We start from the raw sequence: 27,163 nt of genomic DNA, 5'->3' as shown, positions 1-27,163 counted from the left end.
GGAATAAAAAATGAGGTAAAAGATTACCACAATGAAAACTATAAAACATTGCTGAAAGAAACTGAAGACGACACAAATAAACCAAAGGATATCCCATGTTCATGGACTGGAAGAATTACTATTTTAAAATGTCCATACTACCCAAAGCTAACTACAGACTCAATGCAATCCCTATTAAAATATCAATGACATTCTTCACAAAACTTGAAAACTAATCCTAAAATTTGTATGGAACCACAACAGATCCCGAAAAGCCAAAGCAATCAAGCAAAAAGAACAAAGCTGGAGGCATCAGACCACTTGACTTCAAAGTATACTATAAAGCTATAGTAAACAAACCAGGCTGACCGTGGTGGCTCACACCTGGAATCCCAGTACTGTGGGAGGCTGAGGCAGGCGGATCACTTGAGGTCAGGAGTTCAAAACCAACCTGGCCAACATGGCAAAACCCTGTCCCTACTAAAAATAATTAGCTGGGCATGGTGGCAGATGCCTGTAATCCCAGCTACTCAGGAGGCTAAAGCAGGAGAATTGCTTGATCCCAGGAGGCAGAGGTTGCTGTGAGCCAAGATCATGCCATTGTACTCTAGCCTGACTGATAGAGCAAGACTCTGTCTCAAAAAAAAAAACAAAACAAAAAAACCCAGCGTAGTACTGGCATAAAAACAGATACATATTCCAGTGGAACAAAATAGAGAGTTCAGAAACAAATCCACACATTTGTAGCCAGCTGATTTTCAACAATGGTACCAAGTATACACAATGGAGAAAGGACAGTCTCTTCAATAAATGGTACTGGGAAAACTGGATATCTACATATAGAAGAAATAAATTAGACCATATCTCTCACCATATACAAAAGTAAACTCAAAATGGTCTAAAGACTAAAATGTAAAATCCAAAACTATGAAGCTACTAGAAGAAAACATTAGGGAAAATATTTCACGACTCTGACCTGGGCAGGATTTTTGTTTAGATAAGATCCCAAAATCACAGGCAACAAAAGCAAAAATAGACAAGTGGGGTTATATCAAACTAAAAAGCTTCTGCACAGCAAAACAAACAAAAAACAACAATCAACAGACTGAAGAGACAACTTACAGAAGAGGAGAAAATATTTGAAAACTATACATCTGACAAGGGGTTAATATCCAAAAGATATAAAAAACTTAACTCAATAGTAAAAACACAAATAACCCAATTTAAAAATGAGCAAAAGACCTGAACAGACATTTCTCAAAAAGAAAATATTAAAATGGCCAACATGTATGTGAAAAAATGCTCAACATCACTAATCATCTGGGAAATGCAAATCAAAACCACAATGAGATATCACATCACCCCAGTTAGAATTGCCATGATCAAAAAGGCAAAAGATAATAAGCTTTGGTAAAGATATGGGAAAAAAAAGGAGCCCTTAAATACCACTGGTGGGATTATAAATTAGTACATCAGGCTGGGTGGCATGGTTCATGCCTATAATCCCAGCAGTTTGGGAGGCCAAGGCAGGCCAACTGATTGAGCCCAGGAGTTCAAGACCAACCTGGGTGACACGGTGAAACCCCATCTCTTAAAAAAAAATACATATATAAATTAGCCAGGGCCAGGCACAGGTGGCTCACACCTGTAATTCCAGCACTTTGGGAGGCCAAGGCAGGCAGATCACGAGGTCAGGAGTTCAAGACCAGCCTGACCAACATAGTGAAATCCCATGTCTACTAAAAATACAAAAGTTAGCTGGGTGTGGTGGTGCACACCTGTAATCCCAGCTACTCGGGAGGCTGAGGCAGGAGAATCGCCTGAACCCAGGAGGTGGATGTTGCAGTAAGTTGAGATCGTGCCACTGCACTCCAGTCTGGGCAGCAGAGTGAGACTCCATCTCACACACACACAATAAAAAAGGCCAGGCGTGGTGGCTCACACCTGTAATCCCAGCACTTTGAGAGCCCGAGGCAGGTGAATCACGAGGTCAGGAGATCGAGACCATCCTGGCCAACATGGTGAAACCCTGTCTCTACTAAAAATACAAAAAAAATTAGCTGGGCATGGTAGCACGTGCCTGTAGTCCCAGCTACTCGGGAGGCTGAGGCAGAAGAATTGCTTGAACCAAAGAGGCGGAGGTTGCAGTGAGCTGAGATTGCCTGCACTCCAGCAAGACTGTGTCTCAAAAAAATAAATAAATAAACAAATAAATAAATAAATTTTTAAATTTAAAAAAAAAAACAGATTTGTAAGTGAATACTGCTCCAAGCATCAAAACAAGTTCTTCTATTCATTAGGCACTTCCATGCACTTACCCTATTTATATGCTCAAGGTCTTTGTAGGGCTTGTTTTATAGTCCACTAAACTAAATCTTCTATGAATCAATCCTACTGGAAACTCAAGGATAAAACAAACTACAAACAATTCTTAAGCTTATTTTCAATAATCATATTATAGGTAATAATGTTGGTATTTATTTCTTGTTTATATCTGTGTCTCCAGTACCTAGGACCATGTGGGCAATTTAAAACTAACACACTGGAGATCCAATAAAAAGCTTATAAAAATGATCACCTAATACACATGCACACCTAATTTCCACATCTAAGTTATCTGCGTCTTTCTCACACACACACATACACAGGGCAAAATGCAAATGTGGTTTAAGTTTTTCCAAATTAAATGTTTAAAACTGATATGTGTCTTTACCCTAATGTACATTTTGAATTTGGATGAGAATGAGGTTGAAAAGTTGGCAAATCCTCATGCCACTCCCTCAGTGACAGCTAGGTCTCTGTCCATTCCCAGCAGTTCTGTGTCCCTTCCTGATCACTCTTTTCCCTCCTTCTGGTACTACTCTCAGAAGAGCTGTCAAAGACGGTCATCGCTATAGAGAGAGCTGACCCTTCTGGCCCTGGTATTGATGGGACTGGGCAAAGGAGTCACACTCAGTAAATGAGGAGTTGGATCTTCTCTTTCCCTTCACATTTGGCCAGATCTTAATGACCAAACATAGAATCTGTCCCGTTTCAAATCAGCAATTGCCAAGTAGTATTGTAGGAGCCAGACGTTGTTCTGTTATAGTCATAAGGATTTAAGAAATCATCTACATTTGAAAATTTTTAAAAATGCAATAAAATAAATTTCACAGACTTCAAGGTAGGAATGCTTGCAATAATGCCAAACTCCTAAAGTTAAAATGGTCCTTAACTATACAACTTATTACCTCAAGTTGTATTCCTCTCTTTTTCTTAATAAGACAAAAGGAGGAAAGTATGTGTCTGCATGGAATAAATATCTGTATTTAATTTAAGAAAGATAAAAGTTCATATGAAAATGGGTGAAAAATCCTTGCAGAAGCCCTGCTATTTAACTTCACTCTTGACATTTTGGTTTGCTGTGTAAATATACATAAAGAAACCCAACTACAGCAAATGTTAGCCCTTTTCCAGGGGAATGGAGGGAAGTGTGACAAACGTGGATCCAGTGTCAGGAAAGCATAATCACAATGTAAACTGGTGATTTCCAAACGGTGCCCCTCCAAAGAAAAAGAAGGGAATGGAAGTACTTAATAATTCTGTTTTCCATAAAATTCATTTTTAAAAGAGTAAAGAATGTGAACTCGGGGGTCAGTAAGAGTTTTGTTGGATTTCCCTCCTCCTAAATTCTGTCATCTCCTTTTTAAAGTGGCCAGTCAGCTTCCCACAGACATGACAGAAATACATTCTTTTTTTTCCTGCAAACCATTTACCAGTAAGTAACACTTAGCAGAGGACATGCATTTTCTCACAGACGATTGGCTAATTGGATATTGTCGCTTCCAGTTGCAGCTTAATATATTATAGACAATGCCTTTTTCAAACAGAAGTATAACCAAACAAAAGCACTAATGATCCATTCATTTTCTTTCAAAGAAAATAAAGAACTCTGACTCGATACCTCTACACCCCAAAACAACAGACACAGATTATGAACAGATTTAATGTAGAAATTAAAATGATTCTGTTATCTTAATTACATATTTAGTCACACAGGTCAAATAACATCCTAATGAGCTCAAAAAGAAGGGCCAAATTCTTTTGTTCCACTGGAAAAATAAGTTGCTCAAAATACATTGACAATGGGCTAAGGTTTGCAAAGTTTTTGATTAAAAAAGGATTTTTGTTGGAACACTTATAATGAGATTCGAGTTGCCGTAACAATATGAAATTGAAAGCAGAATTACATACAAAAAGAGTACTGTAAAATATCATTATTTTAGTACAATGGAAAATAAGGTGTTTGTGGTTTTACTCTATAAATTCTGTGTTGTCTGCTCATATGTATCCCTTCTTGGCCTTCCTCTGAATAGCCATTCTGATTTCCAAGCCCTTCTGCACCAGTACTCATTTGTGGTGGGGGAACCCACACAAAAAAACATCTCCTAGGCTCTACTTTCTTCCTCCATTTTATTGGCTTTTCAGGACTAATTCATGTACACCCATCACATTGGTGTTCAGTTACCGGGCAGACAATGAATTTTCCTAATCCATTTAGTGTGCTGACAGAGCCATGTTCACAATTTATAGAATTTCCTTTTAGACATTTACGTATTTCACAGTTCATTAAGATTCAAACCGAACACCTGTGTTTATAAAGTCAAAAGCAATTTTATCCTAACAAGGTGTTAAATAAGGCGTTCTCTGAAAGCCTGAACAATAATAACAACAACAAAAGTACTAGACTCTTAACCTATAGAACAAAATGATGCCTGTAGCTACCTGCACCATCCTTTAATAGTACAGAAATGGCCACAGAACATCCATAAAAAGCTTTTATGACAAACTTGGGGTGCTCCCTTCCATCACATTTCAATTTCTCCATCACAGGTCTTTCATGTTCTGCCTTAAGAAAGCAATAGTACGAGGCCACTCTGCAAAGTTCAACCAGGTAGCTAAAATCTGCAAAAAAGCTAAAAAGCTTTAGAAGTCAAATGTGGTCCCTATAGACAATTCCTTCATTTGCTAGATACAGGGACATTTTCAGCATTCTAAGGCTCACAAAGCCTGACCTTGCCTCATTTGTATGTGACCCCAAAGTTTTCACATCATTAATAAAAAGAGAATCAAAACAAAGCCCACAGACATTAGGGGAGGGGAAAGTGTGGTGTTTGGCACTACCATCATCCATACTCTCAAAATGGAAAGGGAAAAAAATAAAATGCATATAGACGAGGTGGTGACCCCTATAACGACTATGGTTCCCAACATTTTTTTCCCTACTGGTAATAAACCATTTTGCAGACCTCCCAATTGTGGCCACCATGATAGTTACTGTTTTGCAGGTTTATGTCTTTTTCTTGCAGTTAGAAGTGTTATCAATAAAAATTTCAAGTGAAGCCTTTCCCGTCAAATAAAAACATTTTAAAATGTGAAGCCAACAGCAGGATTAGGGAGGAAAAATACAAATGACACCAGGTCTTTGTTTTGTATATACATTTTTCTTTTACCAAGTCCCTTAACTGATTAATTTTAAAGATATTCCTTGCAAGTCTTGAAAGTGAGACAAATGCATCCTAAATGGCACTGGGGTAATTTAACAGTCTTAAAAGTTGATTTTGTTGTATGCTACTAATTTTTCTAAAAAGCATCTTAATTTTGAATGCAGTCACTATGAAGGACATTAAACAAAAGGCTGTCTCAGAAAGGACATTTAAATATTATCCTTTGAAGGCTGAACTGATTAAAAACGACTTTACTGCTTGCCAGTCAATTATAGCAAGGGGTGAAAAAAACCTGATATTATTGTTTAAAAGTAAACTGGTTACTAAAGCATAGGAAGAGAGGGGTGAGGGGGGAAAAGGGAAAGGTTGGTTAACAGATACAAAATTACAGCTAGATAGGAGGAATAGATTCTAGTGTTCTGTTGCACTGTAAGGTGACCACAGTTAGCAATAATTTATTGTATATTTTCAAACAGCTAGAGAGGATTTTTAAGGTTTCCAACACAAAAAAAATGATAAACGTTTGTGGTGACAGATATGTTAATCACCATGAATTGATCACTACATATTGTGGACATGTATCAAAATCACTGTACCCCATAAATATGTACAATTATTACATGTCAATTAACAAAAAGGTAAAAGACCACTTCTTGTCAATCCCACCTTACATTCTATGGCAAATATTATTTCCAAACATTTAAAAAACTCTTTTGCTCCAAATGGGTCAGTCCCAATGAATAAGTAGTTCTTTTAAGTATCTGGAAGAGTTTGCAAAGCCGCGTGTGAATGCATACAGTCCCACAGTCCCTGGAGGCCACAAAGCATTCCCGACTCCTTGTCATGGTTACCTTTAATGCCCAAGAGTTGTAGCTTTACTATGAACTGGGGGACAGAGGGCCCATCTCAGTGCAAATAAACTGAGAAACAAGGCCATGTAAAACGTGTTCTTTTCTCCATGTAACAACATTTTCATTGTCAAAAGTTTAGTTTTTATGATTCATCTTGCAAACTGACAGCCCAAGTCTGCTCTCTCATTTGTGTTATCACACTGAGTCATCTGTGACTCAGAGATGGAAAAATGCTGCCACAGGCTCAGAAAACACCTCCTCCTCCACCAGCACCTTACACAACCTCCCTGAAGAAATTATCATTGCTGCTTCTGTTAAAAATGCATTTAACTTGAGAGGCTGAGGCAGGAGAATAGTGTGAACCCAGGAGGTGGAGCTTGCAGTGAGCCGAGATAGCGCCACTGCACTCCAGTCTGGGCGACAGAATGAGACTCCGTCTCAAAAAAAAAATGCATTTAATTTTTTTATTATAAATGTATGACACGTGCATCATAGAAAATTTAAAGATCACCTGGGTATCCAACAATCAGAGAGAACACAGTCATATACAGCCGTCCATTCTTTTACTTGTTTTTACATAGTGTGCATGCATATATGAATATATGTGTATGTATGTGTATGTTGTGTATATATAAATGTCTTTAAACATCTTTAAGGAAATAAAAACTAAATATTATACAATAAACTTTTCTTAATATGCTAGGATTCTAAACTTCCTGAAAAACAATATCCTCCCTACAGTTTGGACAACAACCTTCATTATTATGGCCATAGTGTCACTATTATTGTAGCCATAATGTTACCATGAGGATTTAAGTCTCAGAGTTACTCATTCTTATCCCCCTTCTTAGCCATATCAGGGTTGTACCTAGAAAGCATTCTTGAAAATCCCAGTGAATTCACCTGTCAAGACAGAATTTTAAAACTTGCCACTAACTTTGCCTTTATGATTAAATGAGACCAGGCACGGTGGCTCACGCCTATAATCCCAGCATTTTGGGAAGCTGAGGTGGGCAGATTGCTTCAACTCAGGAGTTCAAAACCAGCCTGGCCAACATGGCAAAACTCTGTCTCTACTAAAATACAAAAATTAGCTGGGTATGGGGTTGTGTGCCTATAATCCCAGTTAGTTGGAAGGCTGAGGCAGGAGAATCATTTGAACCCGAGAGAAGGAGGTTGCAGTGAGCCAAGATCATGTCACTGCACTCCAGCCTGAGCGACAGAGCAAGACCCCGTTGCAAAAAAATAAATAAAACAAAGATTAAAAGAGACAAGTCATCTTCCTGACATGAAGAAAGCCCTCAGTCCACTGGGACTCTCATGGAAATCACTAGATTCCTGGTTAAAGGCATTTGGAGCTTGGGAACCCAGGCATTGTCATTTACCATTTATGACTCTGAGCAAGTTATACATCCTCTGAGCTTCTATTTCATCATCTTAAAAATAGGGGCAACAATACCAACTTCACAAGTGGTGAGTCAGTTTTAAAATATCACGTGGAAAACACTCAGCTGCGTCTCCTGCAACTCAGTATAGCAGCCATAAGACACTCAGTAATAAAATTACATTTAAAAGGCTAAGACTATCAGCTCTTGAAATTATGGGTCTCCACCTTGTCCAGCACCTTGCACAGCATAGATGCCCAGTATTATCAATACTATCAAATATTATCAAATGACACCTTACTGATTTAGACACATTGTGGGAAGGGTCTGCGTGAGGTACCACCAACTAAAGCATTTCCAAGTCTATGCAGGAACTCCTAAAATAATGAAGCTAGCAGAACGCCTGCAACTCCATAAATATCATCTCTTTTCTCAAGGAGGAGAACCAAGTTGCTTGAGAGTGACCTCAAAGAGGATCAGCTTTAATCAAAAGATAGTCTTAATATTATTAGGGTAACCACCTTAGCAATATTAGCCTTCAATTATAAGAGATACAAATAGGCACTTTGAACAGTTGCATATTTTAGTCTTCAAAGGAGTGAAACATCTATTTCTTTGTGTCTTCTTTCCTTCCTTATCTGCTTTTAAACAACAAAAGAAAGATCAAGATTCTCTGTGGAATTATTAGTAACCAATGATAATGAAATCACTGGGAGTTTATGGTACCATAAATCAGTTCTCTAACATATATCCACATGCCTAAAAGAATGTTTGCTCAGTGACAGCAGAAACCATATCTGGCACATAGTAAGCATTCAAAAAGTATGTGTTAAATGAAAAAATGCATGAAGCCCAGAGAGCAAAGGTTATTGATGTGAAGTTCTTGGAAATGCTCTAGAGCATCTATAAACCACCTGAAATTATATACACTACTACATGTGAGTATTAGTATGTATGTGCCCATGTGGATGTTTTTCTTTTTTGGTGGGGGGGTTTAATTGCATGAGATTGTCTTCTGTGTTGATTGTATTTTTTAGAAGTTACGAACCCTTGCTTCATAGCTGCCACTCCGTTGCCCTTGTCTGCATAAACACAAAACTCCTGCATTCTTTGTTAATTAATGGCTTCTCAAGTGTTTACTCTTAGACAAGTACTATAGAATCCTTCTCTGGCTTATTTGGGACAGAAATTAGTATTATGTACCACTGTCCTATAACCTATCTTGGGAAGCACATGCAAAAATGTTGCCTGGCAGTTTACAAATCACACTGAGTTGGAGAAAAGTATACTTGCCAGAAATCAGGAATAAATATATATCTCTCTCTCGTTCTTTCTTTTTTTTTTTTTTTTTTTTTAGATGGAGTTTTGCTCTGTCAGCCAGGTTGGAGTACAGTGGCATGATCTCAGCTCATGCTCATTGCAACCTCCGCCTCCCAGGTTCAAGTGATTCTTGTGCCTCAGCCTCCCAAGTAGCTGGGACTACAGGCATGTACCACTACATCCGGTTAATTTTTGTATTATTAGTACAGATGGGTTTCACTATGTTGGTCACGCTGGTCTCAAACTCCTGACCCTAAGTGATCTCCCTGCCTCAGCCTCTCAAAGTGCTGGGATTACAGGTGTGACCCACCACACCCAGCCAGAAATAAAAATCTTAATTTGGAGATAGAACAAAAGAGATAGTCACTTTCATAGTATCTTTATTTCTCCATATCATTCTAAGACATAACAAAGTGACTCAATTGAAATATAAAAGTCCGAGGTCTATAAATGCACATACCAAAAATTCAAAAGAGACCTACAAAGCTGATGACAAAAGTATTCAGGTGTGACCTGCCCAAACATCTCTGACAAACATAATATTAGTAATGATAATAAAACAGCAATGGTGATACTATAATTTATAGCTGTAACCCTTGACTATAATCAAAGCACTTTTCACATATATGTATCAGGCTGATACAATGACTGCCATTTCATAGACTGTGACATGAAGGCTCAGAGAAGTTCAAGTCTTGTCCACGCCACACAGTTATTGAATAGGGAGACTGAGGTATAGCCACACAACTCCCACTTCTAAATGCTGTGTTTTGTTCGACATTTTACCTTAGATCACAGAATAAATGTTAGGCCTTAATTCTTCCCAGTTTATGGATATGTTATTAATTATTCACTGAAATCCAGAAAAATCAAGGTGCTAGAAAACTCCAATTCATTATTTTCTCTACTGCCGTGGAATTCATGTGTTGGTGGATGGGGTTAGTTGGTATGAAGGAAACATCAAGGGCAGTAGCAAAATAAGAAACTTGGCCTTAGAGTTCTTTGAAGCTATTTTAAAAAGTAAAATGTTATGTTAAGAGCTATGTGGTGTATCTCTCTGTGTATGTAATTATTATTCTATTGATTTATTGCACACATGTCAGAGTGTCTGGGCATTTGTACAAGTTCAAACAAACCAACCAAAGAGCCAAGCCACATAGCCGCAAACCAAGACAACTTGCCTCCTACCCCTCACCCCACCCTTCATCCTACCAACTCCCAAATGCAAATTCCCTGGTAGCAAAACCTTCCTTACAGAGATGAACCATTAAGCCATGATATCTGTCATTTATACTATGCTAAAAGAGCAGCCAAAGCCAGTTGATGACACAGATATAGCAGGAGTCTTCCCACTCTAAAGAGAGCCAGCCCCCTTCTGTTTTGGTGAGAGCTTTCAGCAATGACTCAGGAATCAAATTGCAGGGAGCTATCACATGTAACCTCCTTTGAGGATGAGCATCATATCTTTTTTTTTTTTAACCTTTTATTTTTGGTTCACGGGTACATGTGCAGGTTTGTTATATAGGTAAATTGTGTTTCACAGGTTTGGTGTGCAGATTATTTCACAGGAATTTAAACTCAGATATTTCATTGTAGGGCATAAGGAAATACAACATATCTCATCTTCTGAGTACTCACCCACTAACGCACCACACAGTAGGCAGAAAGACTCTTATTTACCTCTGCTATCCCAAAGAGTGGGGAAATCACTTTAAAGTACTCTACCCTGCTGCCAAAAAATCTTCTGCTCATAATCCAACAATGAGAGCAATTTCAACCTAAATTGCTCCCCCTAAGAGACAGACGTATTAGGTAAGTTTCTCCTCTGTTTCCATATAAAAAGAGATCTTATAAGAAAAAAAAAAGGCAAAAGAAAATTCCTCAGCCATTACCAGCTGATAAAATCAGTAATCTCATACTCCCAACTTCAAAGCAGAAGACTTAGAAAATCATCTCACTTTCTCTGCACATGGAGAATAATTTTTTCCTACTTCAAAGCACCATCTCTTTATTTGGTCATTTTAATTATTGAATGTGGGACGGAAGCTATCCACATAATGTCACCACTGTCTTTTTCATGAAATATGTATAGGTCTAATTTGGAATACATTAATTTGACAGAAGTTAAAATACAAGGAGGGGAATGAGAAAGGAAAGAGGCCAAGGAATAAAGCCTCCATCAGTATAAGATAGTAGAGGAAAAGCCTTTCTGACCTGGCTCCTCATTCGTTTACTCTGGAGAGGAACCATCAAGAAACCTGACTGCTGGTTTGGGCAAGCAGACTGCCTTGCTTCTCAAATTTTCTCCTACCCAACAACACACAGCAACACAATTACACTAATTTTATCAGTAATGCTGGTATTATTGACAAAACATGGGTATAAGCAGTTGCTTTTTGAATAATACAGTGAAGAAAAATAGTGCTCTAGAACAGCTGTCAGCAAACTATCTTTCTCCATTTAGGGTACCACAGCCAGACAGAAGACTAGTTGGGCATTCCAATGCCCACTCAATCCTCTTCCCACAAAATCACAATGCCAGAAATTGGCAAACTTTCTGTAAAAAGCCAGACAGTAAATATTTTCAGCTTTGTGGGCCATACAATATCTATTGCAACTACTCAACTCTGCTGTTGTAGCACAAAAACAGCCAAAGACAACATGTAAATGAATGGATATGGCTGTGTTCCAATAATACTTTACTTACAAAAGCAGGCACAGGGCCAGATCTGGCCCACAAGCCATAGTTTTGGTTGACCCCCATTTGAGACAAGTACTAGATGGTAGAAATGTTCTCTAGCTGTGCTGTCTAATACAGTAGCCACTAGCCACATGTAACTGTTGTACTTGATATGCGGCTAATGTGACTACAGAACTACATTTTAAATTTCACTAGATTTTAATTAATTTTAGTTTAAATAGCCACATGTGGCTACCATCTTAACACAACTCTAGATACTATTCACTGCTGCCTCCACAAAGGAGATAGAAGCCAACTTCCAATTTATAGCATAGATTATATGTTTGCCTTAAAAAATAAAATACCCATACCTTTGCATTCACAGTGGAACTACACACAACTGAAAATGGTATTTCTTAAATGTGAAATATCTACATCACTGAGGCCAAGGTGATTGTTTTGAAGTAATCAGGTAGCTGCCTATCAGTCAATGATCAAAAGTATAGGGGCTGAGTCAGGTTCATGCTAAGACCTATCCAATCCAGAAAGTATTTTCTTCCTCCTCTAGACACTGTCCTGCACCTTGACTGAGAGCACAGACCTACTCAACAGTCCCATTAACTCCTAAGGCCAATCCAAACCTCCCCACAGATGCTAAAATACATACATGCAAAGACACAGCTAAAAGAGCCCAAGAGAGAGCATGCATGTTGATTAGAATGCCTTCTAAAGTAATGCACACAGCACAGCGCCTCAACACAAAATCAAGATTCACCACATTTGTCCCTATTGCCTGCTGCATCTGATAACTATTTTATTCACACAATAACTAGCTTGTGTTTTGCATTTCTTAGCAGACCCAAAGATGTAATCCAAGGAGGAAAAAGCAAGGAAATAGGATAGTAATATATTTTTGTTGTTCTTCTAAACATGAATAAGAGATAACAAACCAATATTTCCTTTGAGAAACTCACAAAATATCGACTTTCTTCAACGGGTAAAAGAAATTGAAAGATATTCCTTAGTAAATAAGAACTGTTTGGAAACATGGGTGCCAGAAGGGGAACCCATACAGATGGTGCACAGCAAAGCAAGAAAGACGACATTCCAGTTATTTTATGATTTTTGATAAAATGCAATCATTCTAGATCCAAGCCCTTAACTGTAGTTACCAAATCTAAAATGCTCTGAAGTATGAAAAAAAGAAATTTCAAGTGTGAACCAAACACCTTTGACGCAAACTGACAAGAGTCTAATTATACAGTCTTTATTTATCCTACTTAGTGTAAGACTTTTTTTTAATGCAAAAATATTCATGTGTTTGCTTATGGGGTGTTGCTACAACTTCACTTGCAGTATTACACAATCTATACAATGCATCTCGTCTTTCTGAAAGCCCAACAAATATGAATTTCAAAATACATCTGGCCCCAAGGGTTTGGATAAAGGGTCTTCTGAGGAAAGTTGGTCAGGTAGGGCATTTTCTATCAATTCCATGTCTCTGCTGTCTAGAATCCTGAGACAGTGCCTTACCTCAGTCTGAAGGATGGCAGCCCTCTGTTCTTTGGCAGTAAGCGACTCTTTGAGCACTTCAATGTGTTGCTTGCAATCTGAATTTTGATTGCTAAGGGTTTCAAGCTTTGTTTGTAAGGCAAGAAGTTCTGACTCTTTCTTTGAAAGTTCCTGCTTCAGCTGATCAATCTGCAAAACAACAACAAAATTGCAAGAAATTAGAAATTGCTGCCCCTACCCTTTACACTGGACAACTACTGATTTCTTTCCATTTCAGCAGCCAGTGATCAATAATTCAACAAGGCAGGCCATGAATTTGCTTTAAAAAGATGGCCTTAGGAATCACACAGTCTTTGGGTTCTGGAGGAATATCTGTGAAGGTCACTGAGAGTATAGGAAATAGGAATGGAAAGGTCAGCAGACTGCCCTCCATCCCACTGTAGACCAAATTTCACAATGGAATGAAGCCTTCCCAGTCAAACCTACTCATCTATGAAACCACCAAGTCTGTTACCACCATGGTCCTGAGGAGAGTCAACAGGGATCTAACATGGGTAATTAAACCAAGGCATAACTCCACAGTGCAAATAATCATTCAAGGGCAAGATTTGGCAAAAGAATCCTAAAAAACAAGTAAGCATTGGGGATCTTCTTTTTGCTTACATTAAATAATGAGAAGATACAAAAGAACATAAAATATACATAAGGTATAAGGAAAAATGACCAAAAAAAAATCCATCATTCAATTCACCAAAAAAGATCACTAGAATTACCCATGTCCCATCCCATTTCTATCTCCTCTCCCCATTTGGAAATAATTACCACCCCAAATTTTGTGTTTATTATTTCTTTGCTTATCTTTTAGGTTGATCATATATTTTTGCATCCATAAATATATACTATTTGGTTTTGCATGTTTTAAAACTTTATTTGGGCTACAATTTTTTTTTTCTACTTTGCTTTTTTTCCTACTCAATCTTATGTCCTGGAGATTAAATCATAACGTTGTACATAGAGTTCATTCATTTTCACCGAAGTAGAGTATTCCATTGTAAGACTTCACCACAATTTATTTGCCCACTCTGCTGTTGATAGAAATTTGGGTTTGTTCTTAGCTTTTTGCTACTATGAACAGTGCTAATCTGAATATTCTTATACATATAACCTAGTTCACATAGCAGTAATATTTTCAAATGCCTAAGATTTAAATTGCTGAACCACATAGCATATTCATCTTCAATTTCACTAGATAAAACAAAAACGTAAGGCTCACACCTGTAATCCCAGCACTCTGGGAGGCCAAGGCGGGCAGATCACAAGGTCAGGAGTTCGAGACCAGCCTGACCAATATGGTGAAACCCCATCTCCACTAAAAATACAAAAATTAGCTGGGCATGGTGGCGGGCACCTGTATTCCCAGCTACTTGGGAGGCTGAGGCAGGAGAATCACTTGAACCCAGGAGGCAGAAGTTGCAGTAAGCCGAGATGGCGCCACCACACTCCAGCCTGGGTGATAGGGGGAACAAAAAAACAAAAACAAAAAAAAGTTTTCCAAAACAGTTCTATTAATTTACATGATCACAAGCACCTTGCAAGTAAGCCAATCACTCCATCTCTTTACCAATAACTTATGTCACGGGTCTTTTACACTTTTGCCAATTTGATATGTGTTGTGCAGGTAGATGATCTGCAGAGACTTTCTACCAATTCCTTCATTCCTTCCTACTTGTACACAAATGTTGCTCCTCACAACTAGAGCTGAAGTTTGTTTACCCTCTTCTTGAACCTGGGCTGGACTGTGACTTCCTTCTGCCAACCAAATGCAGCAAAATAATTAGTACACCTGTTCTAGCCCTAGCCTACAGAGGGTCTGGCAGCTTCTGCTTCTACCCACTGGAAGCCAGCCACCATGGTCTGGAAGCTCAACCACTCTGTGACCACCATGGTGTGAGGAAGACCACACCAGACACATAGACAGGCCATGCAGAAAGACAGAGGCCTGTTGGTCATGGCAGACCCTTTGTCTTGTTTCAGGCTTCAAAGGGAAGAATGTCAACGTTTCGTCATTACATTTTGTGTCTGCATTGGTTTTTTATAGACATTTTATTAGGCTTCACATTATTACAACTGTGCCAAAAGTATTCTTTAATCATTAGTGAATGTTTAACATCACCAAACTTTTTTTCTGTATCTTATGGTTTATCACCATTTTTCAACTTTCATATGTTATTGTAATGAATCGCATTAATGAAATTTTTAACCTTAATCTCCCCTGGCATTACTATGAAAAACTCCACTCAGTCATTATATATTTTTCATATGTTACTGTATTCAGCTTACTAATATTTTGTAAGGATCTTTTATTTCTGTTTATGACTGAGATTGGTTTATAATTTTCCTATCCTACGCTGTCCTTATCAGGTTTTAATACCAATATAGCCCTCCAAATGAAGTAGGAAGTGTTCCTTCTTTTAATGTGTTTGGAAATGGTTTCTGTGAAATTGGAGGTTTTTTTACACTAATGTTCATTAGAAATCACCAGCAAAACCATTCATAGCTGCTATTTTCTTTTTCCAAAGAACATTACTTACTAATCCACTTTTAATGGCTATAGGAATATTCATGTTTCTAATTAGTTGAGTCAGTGTTGATACATTTTTTTCCCCAAAGAATTTTTTGTTTCATCTAAATTTTCACACTTATTTGCAGGAAATGTTTATAAAACCCACTTATCTTTGTATCAATAGTATTTATGATTATGTCTTCCTTTTCATTTCTAATATTCTACGTTATTAACCTCTCTTTTTTTAAGTTTTATTTTAGCTTTAGCCACTCTTTTTCCTGATGAATCTCAGTAGACACATGTCAAGTAAAGTATTCTAATCAAGGAACCAATTTTGGCTATATTGACTCTGCAATTACACTTTTATTTTCTGTTTCATTCATGTCTGCTGCTTTTAAATGTTTCCTTCCTTCTACTTTCTTTGGGCTTATTCTATTTTCCTAACTTTTTAAGTTGGATGCTTATCATACTAATTTTCAGCCTTGTTTCATTCCTAAGATAATCCTTCAGACTATAAGGCTTGATTTGGTTATCTTTAAGTTTGCTTGGTTTCTTATAGTCTCTTGCTCTTTATTTATATTTTCAATCCCTTATTTATTTAAACATATTAAACACACATTAATATTTCATAGTCTTTTTCTTATAATTCCAACTTTTGAAGTATTTGCTTTCTGATTCTGCTGTTTATTCTTTCTACTGACTATCACTTATAGTGGCCTGTTTTCCTGAAGATTTTGTGATTTTTCTCCTTTTTTGGTACTGTGTACTAGTTTTTTTTTTTGGAACTTTATCTGGAAAAATACTTTAAGGCCTATTTGGTCCTTTAGAGAATTTGCCTCTGCCAATACCTGAGTACACTACCAACCAAGAATGTAGCTGCTTTAAGCTCCATTCTCTACCTGAAGTTTTTAGATCATCTTGCACAGCACACTCATGTAAGAGCCAGCTGTGGTTATGGATTCTGAGAACAAATTTTTTCATCTTTTACTTGGCTTAAAGTTTTAAAACAGAAAATTTTCCCTGGAGTCCCCTAGTCTAAGTGTGAGGAGGGGGAATATGGTAAGGTTATTTTTAGTTTGCCTCTGCACTAGCAGTATAGCCATCTGAGATCCCAGCTTCATGTGGTGGTGGTAATAAGGTTCCTACTATCCCTCATCTTGAGTAGGCCCAGACTTCTGTCTCTTTTCTTCAATGTCCTTGTGGCTATGAAAACCAGAGCCCAAGTTCATCTATCTGAAAATTGCCAACAAGGATAAATAACCTGATATGGTTTGGCTGTGTCCCCACCCAAATCTCATCTTGAATTGTAGCTCCCATAATTCCCACATGTCCTGGGAGGTACCCAGCGGGAGGTAATTGAATCATGGGGGCAGGGTCAGTCTTTCCCATGCTGTTCTCATGACAGTGAATAAGTCTCATGAGATCTGATGGTTTTATAAAGGGCAGTTCCCCTGCATATGCTCTCTTGCCTGCTGCCATGTAAGACACGACTTTGATCTTCATTTGCTTTCAGGCATGATTGTGAGGCCTTCCCAGCCATGTGGAACTGTGAGTTCATTAAAGCTCTTTCCTTTATAAATTAGCCAGTCTTGGGTATATATGTCTTTATTAGAAGCATGAGAACAGACTAATACATAACCCATGCTCTACTTATCACACAAGCTTCCTGCTATGGCTTAGCTTTGACCCTTGAGGTTCTTTCTTACTCAAGAGCTCATAAGTACATTTTAAAATATACGTTTAAAAATATACTTCATTCAACAATTTTTGTTGTTTTCAGCAAGAAAACTGACATAAACAATAACAAGCTACTGACAATATCAGCTGAGCATGAACAGGAGTGAGACTCCCATGTTCAGAAGGGTTCAGGTTGCACAACTTAGTAGAAAGGTTAATATGAATGGAAATCCCATTTGCAAGAAGTCAGACTATGTCAGGGAACAAACAAGCTTCATCCTGCTAGCCAAATCTAAAGGATTAGTAGTGGCTAAACAAAAAGCAGTCTTGAGAAGGATCCTAAGTATGCTTAAATATTCACTGGGAAAGAATCATGACTGTTTATCAATGTGCCCCAGGTATATGTGAGCAAGTGAGCACTGCTCAGATAGGTGCAGTATCTGAAATACATTATTTCTCTATAATTTAATGAATCATGAGTGTGTGGTCATTTTTATGTGGAACAAAAGTAAGAAGTTCTCTCTCATACATAACAAGAATATAGTATAAATAAAAACAGGGAAAATCAGAATTAGGATTACCTAAAATGATAAAAGATATTAAAATCTGTTATGACCAGCACTCTTCTCAGGGGGGTATGGCCCCAAATCATGTCCAGTTGTAGCTGACAGCACAGTTTATAGTCGACTCCACATATGAAACTGATTCATCTGAAATTAACGCTCAAAAACTTTCAACTCGACACACCTAAGCAAAGATGATATTTATAGTGAAAAAACTGATTTGTGCTAACTTCCACAAATCCCACAGTAGAAAGCTAGTGTGGGGGTTGGGGTATTGAGAGGGAAATGAAAAGGAAATCAACTGGATATAGAGAATGGGGTTTAGTCAGGAAGAAGGGCATGGCAGGTTCTACATATACCTCCCTTAGTCAATAAAAATAGATTGATAATGATGAAACTATTTAAGACTATAAATATTAAATAGGCAGTGGCTCTAAATAGCTTTCAGATATTGCTGCCATAAGGTAAATTTTAAATAAATATTTATGCAGACAATAACAGAAAAAAGCTTTTCTAAAGGGAACATAGTCACAAGGTAAAAAAAAAATCATATTCTCCCATAAAAATATGCCTTTTGCTTCTTTTACAGCCATAAATTCCATAAAAATGGAAAGTGATGCAATCGAACATACATAAGAACTGAGGCCAAGAAAGGTCTGTCTCTGTGATGGCCAGAAGAAAAGCCAATCGGAATTACATCACATGCTTTATATGAAGTCCATGTGGACATCAGGCACACTTCATCCTGTCTGAAAATTCTTCCCCCACTTACGTCTATGACACAAACTACACCCTGAAAAAAAAACACTCTGCCAAGGAAAACAGCTTCTTTTTCACTGCAGATATGGCCCTCATGTCTAGAAAGTGATATGCTTACTATCATGCAGTTTGGGTTAGGAGGTTTGTAATCTATCAGAAGTTTATAAGAAAATGTGTTACAAATTCAGAATAAAGGAGGAGATCTAACACAGCAGATCGGCATCTCTGGCAAACACTGGAAACAGAGGGAGTAGCTAATATAGAAATACTGGAATGAGTAGATGAAAAACGTGTTAGACTAGGAACGAAGCCTTGTACAGAAAGGAAATGCCATTATTCTTTCCCTACCAGAAAAACAATTATGTATTTGGTATGTTCCATTCTCCGAGGCTTAATGGAGCTCCTGAAAGTAATTCATGCTTTCCATGGCCTCTGAGATTCATCTCTCACAGATTGATTCCTCTAACCCTTCAGTGTTGGGGTAGAGTTTCCAACAGATGAGAGTTACACATCTGAGATCTCCCAGAGGCTCAGTTCTCAGAGACAATGTTCATGCCAAAGGACTTGCAAGATGCCAGGATTTCTACCCTGGCTGACTATGTTTTGTATTCCTGCCTTTGTACAACTTGAGTTTTGCAACCTACCTTCTACCTTTCCAAAAATGTTATATCATGTTTTTTCTATGATATCATATTTGTAAAAGCAATTCAGGCATTCACTGATACTTAATTTAATCACAGAGCTTTCAAGAAACCCTACCAGTTCCAACTACCTGCTCTGGATCACGATGGAATTGCACACTCTTCCACGTGCCTATTTAAAATACTTTCTTTCCCTCCAATCTACATGATTTATTTATTTTAATAAGTAATGCAAGCAGTATTCCCAGGCTTAAATGAGGAATTACACTCATCACTCAAAGTAGGAGAATTGGGCTGGGTGTGGTGGCTCACACCTGTAATCCCAGCACTTTGAGAGGCTGAGGCAGGCAGATCACTTGAGATCAGGAGTTTGAGACCAGCCTGAGCAATGTGGTGAAACCCCATCTCTACCAAAAAAACACAAAAAATAGCTGGTGTGGTTGTGCGCACCTATAATCCCAGCTACTCAGGAGGCTGGGGTGAGAGAATTACTTGAACCTGGCAGGCGGAGGCTGCAGTGAGCCAAGATCATACCACTGCACCCCAGCCTGGGTGACAGAGTGAGACCCTGTCTCAAAACAAACAAACAAACAAAAAAACCAAGTAGGGGAATTAAGAAAAGTAAGTAATTAATGATAGGAAACATTAGCAATAAATGTTATAGTTCAATCCAATAAGAACATTCTTTCAATGGAGAAAATATTAAAAACTGACCCTTACTAGTACTTTCTAGCTAATTTTTAACAGTAAAAGAGGTATCCGCATGATGTAAGAATTCATTTTATTTGTATTTCTTAGAAATCCATTTTTCCCATTAGTCAAGTTAAATATAACACTTATTGTAATGATTATTATTTGGTTATACTTCTTCAATAATAATATTTATCATTATTAGCTGGTTTTTTGAGCCAGGTACTTTAACTACACTATTCCATTTTAATATTATTTAGTCCATCTGAACCATCCTGTAAGGCTGGTGCTGTCGCCCCTATTTTATAGAAGACAGTGTAGTCGAGTGACTTTGGTCACTCCTCAAGTCACTCCCTATGCAGCTGGCAAAGGCAGGCTGGAGACTTGCTGGAGTCTGCTTTCATCTTCAGCCTGTGGTCTTTCCACCTCACTCTACTACTTCCCTCAAACATTCTTCTGACCTGACCACTTCTGGAACCATTAAAAGTAACTAGCCATTAAAAGTTAAATCTAACTCAAGGATTGATGGTCTCTCAGACAAATGTGGGCTAATAAAGGTCATGACTTGCTGAAGATCATATAAATGTTTTATTCACCTGGACAGAGTCCATGATGAGGGGCAGAGTTTACAAATTTCATGACATTTTCAGTTGTAGAAGTGGCTTGAACAATCTCCCATTGTGGAATAACAGAGTCGGGGGAAAAGTTTAAGCCAAAACAATAATTTCCCCCAAACTTCTTGAGTTCGCTCGTATCTGTGCCTCTGGTCTTCATTCCCAGAATGATTCAGGCACTGTATGCAGGTCACCCTAGTACTGTGCTCACCGAACCTCGGCTTAACTCTCTGAGAGGGAGGGACTGCAAGGAAGAAACCAGAGGAAGGACTGAGCAGGGAAACCTATTAGAAACTTTGAGGCAGTCCCTGGTTACAATCAAATCCAGTGGAGATGATTCAAATCCCTCATCTCCACTCCTTGATCCATGTTTTCAGCACAATCTCAACATCTAGTTAGAGATGGAAAGTTGACAGAAGAATAGTTTTGTGTTTTTTCCTTGTGTATACATGCATGCATACACACACACACACACACATGTTGTGATGAAGTAAATGCTAGATAGATATCATTTCCTCCCTATAATTTGCAAACTCAGCAAGGAGTATGCACATATTTCACAACTGATAAAAATCATTTAAACATTTTTCTCTCCTCTCCCACTGCTTTCTCACAGAGGTCTGCACTACTCCAACTCTACTGCATTTCATAAAGTAACAAACAAGATTAAAACCTAGAACAAGAGAACAGGCATATTTAAGAGCACGTGGTAGAAAAAGAAAAAAGAACAAAAAATTTTTAATTGGTGTAGTTATTATTTTCAGAAGCAAAATGATTTAAACAGAGGAATAGATAAAAGCATCTCACAGTCTCAAAAGACCTATTTGGGCTATTCATAAATTTAATAATTATGCATATGTAAAAATAATAAATATTCAGGTGCTTGGTCCTTTTAAAGCCCCAAGTTTATTTTTGAAAAAATACAATCCAAAATCTTTAAAACTGACAATAACAATATAAACTAATGGAGCAGGTTACTCTAAAATATTTTATAAAGATTCCATAGCAATAGATATGGAATCTATTAGTCCATATTAATGTTACTATTATAACATTATTAGTAACATTAATACTACTATCAACAACAATGCCTGACATTTGATGGATACTTTCTAGAGATCAGACAAGGGACTAGGGGCTTTAAATGAATAATCTCCTGGAATCATCAGACCAACCCAATGATGTAGGTATTTTTCTTATCCCTATTTCATGGATAAAGAAACAGAGGCTTAGGGAATTTTAATAATTTAACTAAAGCGCAGCACTGGGACTCAAAACTATTTATGTCTTAAACACTATGCTAAAACCACAATAGCTTAATAACTTTTTTTTTTTCTTTTGAGATGTAGTCTTGTTCTGTCACCCAGGCTGGAGTGCAGTGGTACCATCTCAGCTCACTGCAACCTCTACCTCCCGGGTTCAAGTGATTCTCCTGCCTCAGCCTCCCGAGTAGCTGGGATTACAGGTGCATGCCACCATGCCTGGCTAATTTTTGTATTTTTTTGTAGAGACAGGGTTTCACCACGTTAGACAGGCTGGTCTCGAACTCCTGACCTCAGCTGATCTGCCTGCCTCAGCCTCCCAACCTAATAACATTTAAATGAGTTAAATTGGCTTGTAATAGCAAATATTTTGAGACAAACACCTTCTAGGAGAGGCAAGAAATTTGGCAACGATAGCAACTTCAAAAAAATAGCAAACTTAAGTGATGGTGGAAATTTGGAAGAGAGTGGACTATAAATATGTTACTTCCCAAGGAAGAGGAACACCAAAGGAACTCCTAATTAAAGCCTGAACCTCTCAGTAAGGAGAAATTCCACCAAAGGTTTTCCGTGATTGCTTTTTGGAATCTACATGTCTGAACTAAAAATCTTCTGCATTCTCCTTTGTTGTCCATATATTAAATAATATCACATAAAGCATATTATATGGGTATTTGGAAAAAGTACATATGTAAACTGTAACTTTCTAGTCACACTAAGAACATAAAAGTTTATAACCCTGGACCGTACCTTGGTCTTCATAAACTTGGAGTGACTTTTGTAAACCTCAATTTGTTTGATCTCTTCTTCGCGGTCCTCAGTGTTCAGCACACCATTGGCTTTTAACATCTGGATCTCATCCTCAAGATCCCTTATGTTTCGCTCCAATGAAGCGATTTTTGTGTCCTGTTGGTAAAGAAGAAAAGAAAAATAAAAATAAAGAATACAAATTATTTTTAAGATCATCAAAACAGAATTTAAGAAAGTAATTTTGGTAGTGGTGTTACATATTAACCATGGTGTAGATAGCCCCAAATTCAGAACAATTGATTCTTTTCACAGCTGAGGATCATTTGTGAGATGATAGTTTAAGCTCCCAATCAAGACCATGTTTCAATACAATACAGAGAATTACCTAGATATGTTTGTCTAATATCTGGGAATCAAATTACAAAAGCAACAGTGATAAAAGTAATCTAAGTGTTAAAAAACAAAACAGAACACCATTTAAGTGGACAGATTTTAATTTGGGATATAGTTTTACCACTGTATGTTTTTGAATCTACTTATAAACACAAAAACAGTTAGTTTATGTGTATATTTTATGACTGGTTTTATAAGGCATGTTTGGAATTTGACTCAGAGAGAGAAAGAAATTCAAATCTACTAATGGGAAAAAGGATTCTCATCTAAAATACAGATGTAAGTGAAACTAAATAACTGGATCTTGACTTGGTATGACTGATACACTAAATATTGAAAATTTATAGTGATTGGAAATAGTACATCATAATGTCATAATTTATTTGGCGAGCAGTCAGGTCCCTACGTGACAAAAAACATGACTACCTTGCAGGGCACTTCAACCTATTGATTTATGGAGCCAACAACTAGAAATATTACACTCAGATGTTGAATTAATTGGGAAAAAGTTACCAATGACAGACTCCATACACAAGATAGAGCACTAGAAACAATGCATTAGAAAGTAGAGAAGAGAGAGCTCTTATAGAGGAACCAAAACAAAAAAAAAATGACAAAAAAATTTTCCATAACAGTAAGTATTACGCTTCAATCAGTTTTTAGAATGAAAGTTTGACATATCAAAAACTGACTTCAAGTTTTCTCAGTGTCACATCTGCGTGCCATTTTATTGCACAGAGTTAAGGAGCTCATATTAATTTGTAACTGAATGCTAATTCAGAACAATCTACCAACTTTTTTAACCAATTCATTTTCTCAGAATCAAAAAGACTAAGAATTCCAAAAGTAAAGACAATGAATAGGCTATTCTATTTATAAGTAACTCATTTTTAAAAACCTCGCAACAAATGTGTCTGCCCTGACTTTGTGGCTATTGTCTACTTTATTTGCCTATAATATATGCCCAATGGTATATCTCCTATGGCAATATAGTAATTATCATTGTTATTATCATTAACATTGTCATCAGGTTAAAAGGAGGAAAAGGAGGACCAGTAAATTTATGCAACTCTATTATGTGCCAAGAACTGAGTGCTCTATGTTCTGCAGACACTTTTATTAATTCTCAGAAAAATTTCAAGAAGATGAAATAAAAAGATTTTGAAAATTCCAAGATTATTAGGAAATGGAACATTCTGTAGTATTTCATTTTCTTTTAAAAATAATACCTATTGTATTTTTTCTGTTATAAAAGCAATATACTCTGAATTCACAGAAAATGGAGAAAACCTCTAATCCTACTGTCTAGAAATAACTACCATTAATGCTTTCTTGTATATTCTGCCAGTATTTTTCTATTTAGATGCCATTTATGGAAATCTTCTATACTACCAGTTTAAATTTTAAAAAGTGTTATGGACTGAATGTTGAGTCCCCCAAAAATAAATATGTTGAAGCTCTAACCTTCAATGTAATGGTATTTGGAGATGGCGCCTTTGGTGGGTAATTAGGATTAGATGAGGCTAGGAGAGTAGGGCCCTAATGATGGGATTAGAGCCCTTATAAGAAGAGACACCAGGAAGCTGCTCACTCTCCCTCTACCAAGAAAGGACACGGGGAGAAGGCAGCTATCTACAAGCCAGGAAGAGAGCCCTCACCAGAGTCTTATCATGCTGGCACCCTAATCTCGGCGTTCTAACCTCCAAAACTGTGAGAAAAACAAATCTCCATTATTGAAGCCACCCAGTCTATAGTACTGTGCTAAGACAGTCAAACTTACAAACATGGGGAGTGATACTTAGCGACTTACTTAAGTCCTGAGCTGTAAGAACTCCATAGATAAAAAGAAAAGCAGCCTGGTGCAATGGCTCACGACTGTAATCCCAGCACTTTGGCAGGCTGAGGCGAGTGGATCACCTGAGGTAGGGAGTTCAAGACCAACCTGACCAACCAACATGGAGAAACCCCATCTCTACTAAAAATACAAAATTATCCGGGCATGGTTGTGCATGGCTGTAATCTCAGCCACAAGGCTGAGGCAAAAGAATCACTTGAACCCAGGAGGCGGAGGGTGAACCGAGGTCGTGCCATTGCACTCCAGCCTGGGCAATAAGAGCGAAACTCTGTCTCAAAAAAAAAAAAAAGAAAGAAAGAAAGAAAGAAAAGAAAGGCAATAATGGAAGTGCTACGGAAAAAGAACTTCTAGAAGTTCAGAAGGGACTTTCCAAATAACTAAGAGTCATTTTGAATCAACATGTTTCAGGCTATAAAATCAAAACTCATTAAACAACAATTGAAAAGCTATATAGATAATTATGATTATTCATAATCCCGCCACTCATATATACCCACTATTAACATTTGTGTTCATTCCCATGGAAGCCTTAAGATTATATTTTCACCTTAAAACATACAAAAAGTTATTTCAATTAAAACTCTAATCAATATGATATAGATTTTTTTCGCTCTATTGAGATACAAATTGGTTGTTGATGAGATTTACAAATACCCAAGTGCAATATTTAAGCATTTACAAATAACTAAGTACAATCTTTAGAAGAACTGAACTGTAAAGTAAGTGTGAAGGTAAGGGCTAATATCCCAGCTCTTCCTATATAAAATTTCGATGGATTTTCAACTCAAATCTAAGTGACCATAAAATGTGTATGTATGTATACATATATATACCTATATAAATATATGTGTCGGTGGGTATGTGTGTGTGGCACAATACACTTTGACATCTTCACATCTTAGACCTGAATTTTTTCGTAACACTTGGTGGAATTCCAATGCCCAATCATGGAGGCAAGAGGAGACGACTCTGCTTCCTCGCAAGCCTCAGTTTTCTGAGTTTTACTGAGAAAGTAAACTCCTGAGGCTTTAGTGAGCAAGGACTACAACTGACAATTTCTAAATGGCTTAGATGCAACTTTTCACTGGACTCAAGAATTACATACTACTAAAGAAAAATCAGAACTGGATTGAGATAGAAAGTTTCTTAACATAGCAAAGCTTCTTGACATCTTAAGTTAAAATTTCACCAAACATATTTTGAAATTATTTTTACTTTTACTAGTTTTCTCAAATTAAGCAACACCCTTCTTTTTTCTCACAAACGTCTTTGTTCCCTGGCTCTGTTGCCCAAGCTGGAGTGCAGTGGTGTGATCTCGGCTCACTGCAACCTCCACCTCCCAGGTTCAAGCAATTTTCATGCCTCAGCCTCCCAAGTAGCTGGGATTACCAGCCTGTGCCACCACATAAAACGAATTTTTGTATTTTTAGTAGTGATGGGGTTTCACCATGCAGGCTAGTCTCGAACTCCTGACCTCAAGTGATCCACCCACCTCAGCCTCCCAAAGTGCTGGGATTACAAGTGTGAACAACTGTGCCCAGCCTATATTTCTGTTCTTATGTAGAAAGTCAATTTCAAGGGCAACAGAGCTCATACCTCACATCATGAGCACAGAGAAAAGTAAGTAGGAGAATATCATTAGGATTCAAAGGAAAACTGATACAAAAAATACAGCTATATCAGACAGTTTTGGGTTGTGCCCAAGAAGATATTCAAAATGCCAAACCAGAGAAGGACTGAGGAAATGTAAACATGAAAATAAAAAGCAAACATAATGGCTGGCATGTCTACTACTTTTCAACTGTGTCAGTCCAAAGAATTTAGAGGGAAGGAATTTTATCATTTTCCTTTTTAAAAATCGCTAACACTAAGATATATGACTAAAACCTTATATATGTAAGGAGGACTATGGAAGTCCATATTAAGTCCTGATATGGTTGAATGTGATATATGGATATTGAGATACTAAATGCACATGGCTCAGAAAGTCAACGCACTAATCTGGAATAGAGAAAAAAATACATAAATGAAGACATATGTTGTAACTTCCTGAAAAGTGGAGTTTCAGAAGGTAAAGCAACATTTTACGCCCTAATCGCCAAAGAGTTTTTTTCATCTGAACCTTTTTACAAGTTATTTATGACTGATATTTTAAAACAATATATGGAATGATTTTCAAACAC

At 37.4% G+C, this 27,163-nt stretch overlaps 1 protein-coding gene across 1 annotated transcript in view; it reads right to left on the bottom strand.

Annotated features, from left to right (window-relative positions):
- ERC2 (ELKS/RAB6-interacting/CAST family member 2) overlaps positions 1–27,163 on the bottom strand; it is a 988,837-nt gene that overhangs the window by 631,846 nt on the left and 329,828 nt on the right. Inside the window, exons 5-6 of the mRNA XM_011998421.1 lie at positions 22,733–22,888; positions 13,235–13,402 (exon numbers count right to left, since the gene is read on the bottom strand). Of these exons, the coding sequence (XP_011853811.1) occupies positions 13,235–13,402; positions 22,733–22,888 (324 nt within the window). The remainder of the gene's footprint in view (positions 1–13,234; positions 13,403–22,732; positions 22,889–27,163) is intronic.

This window comes from Mandrillus leucophaeus, unplaced genomic scaffold (genome assembly GCF_000951045.1).
Source record: "Mandrillus leucophaeus isolate KB7577 unplaced genomic scaffold, Mleu.le_1.0 Scaffold57, whole genome shotgun sequence".
In the NCBI taxonomy this organism is placed as follows: Eukaryota; Metazoa; Chordata; class Mammalia; order Primates; family Cercopithecidae; genus Mandrillus; species Mandrillus leucophaeus.
This window is presented reverse-complemented; position numbering and strand designations above follow the sequence as displayed.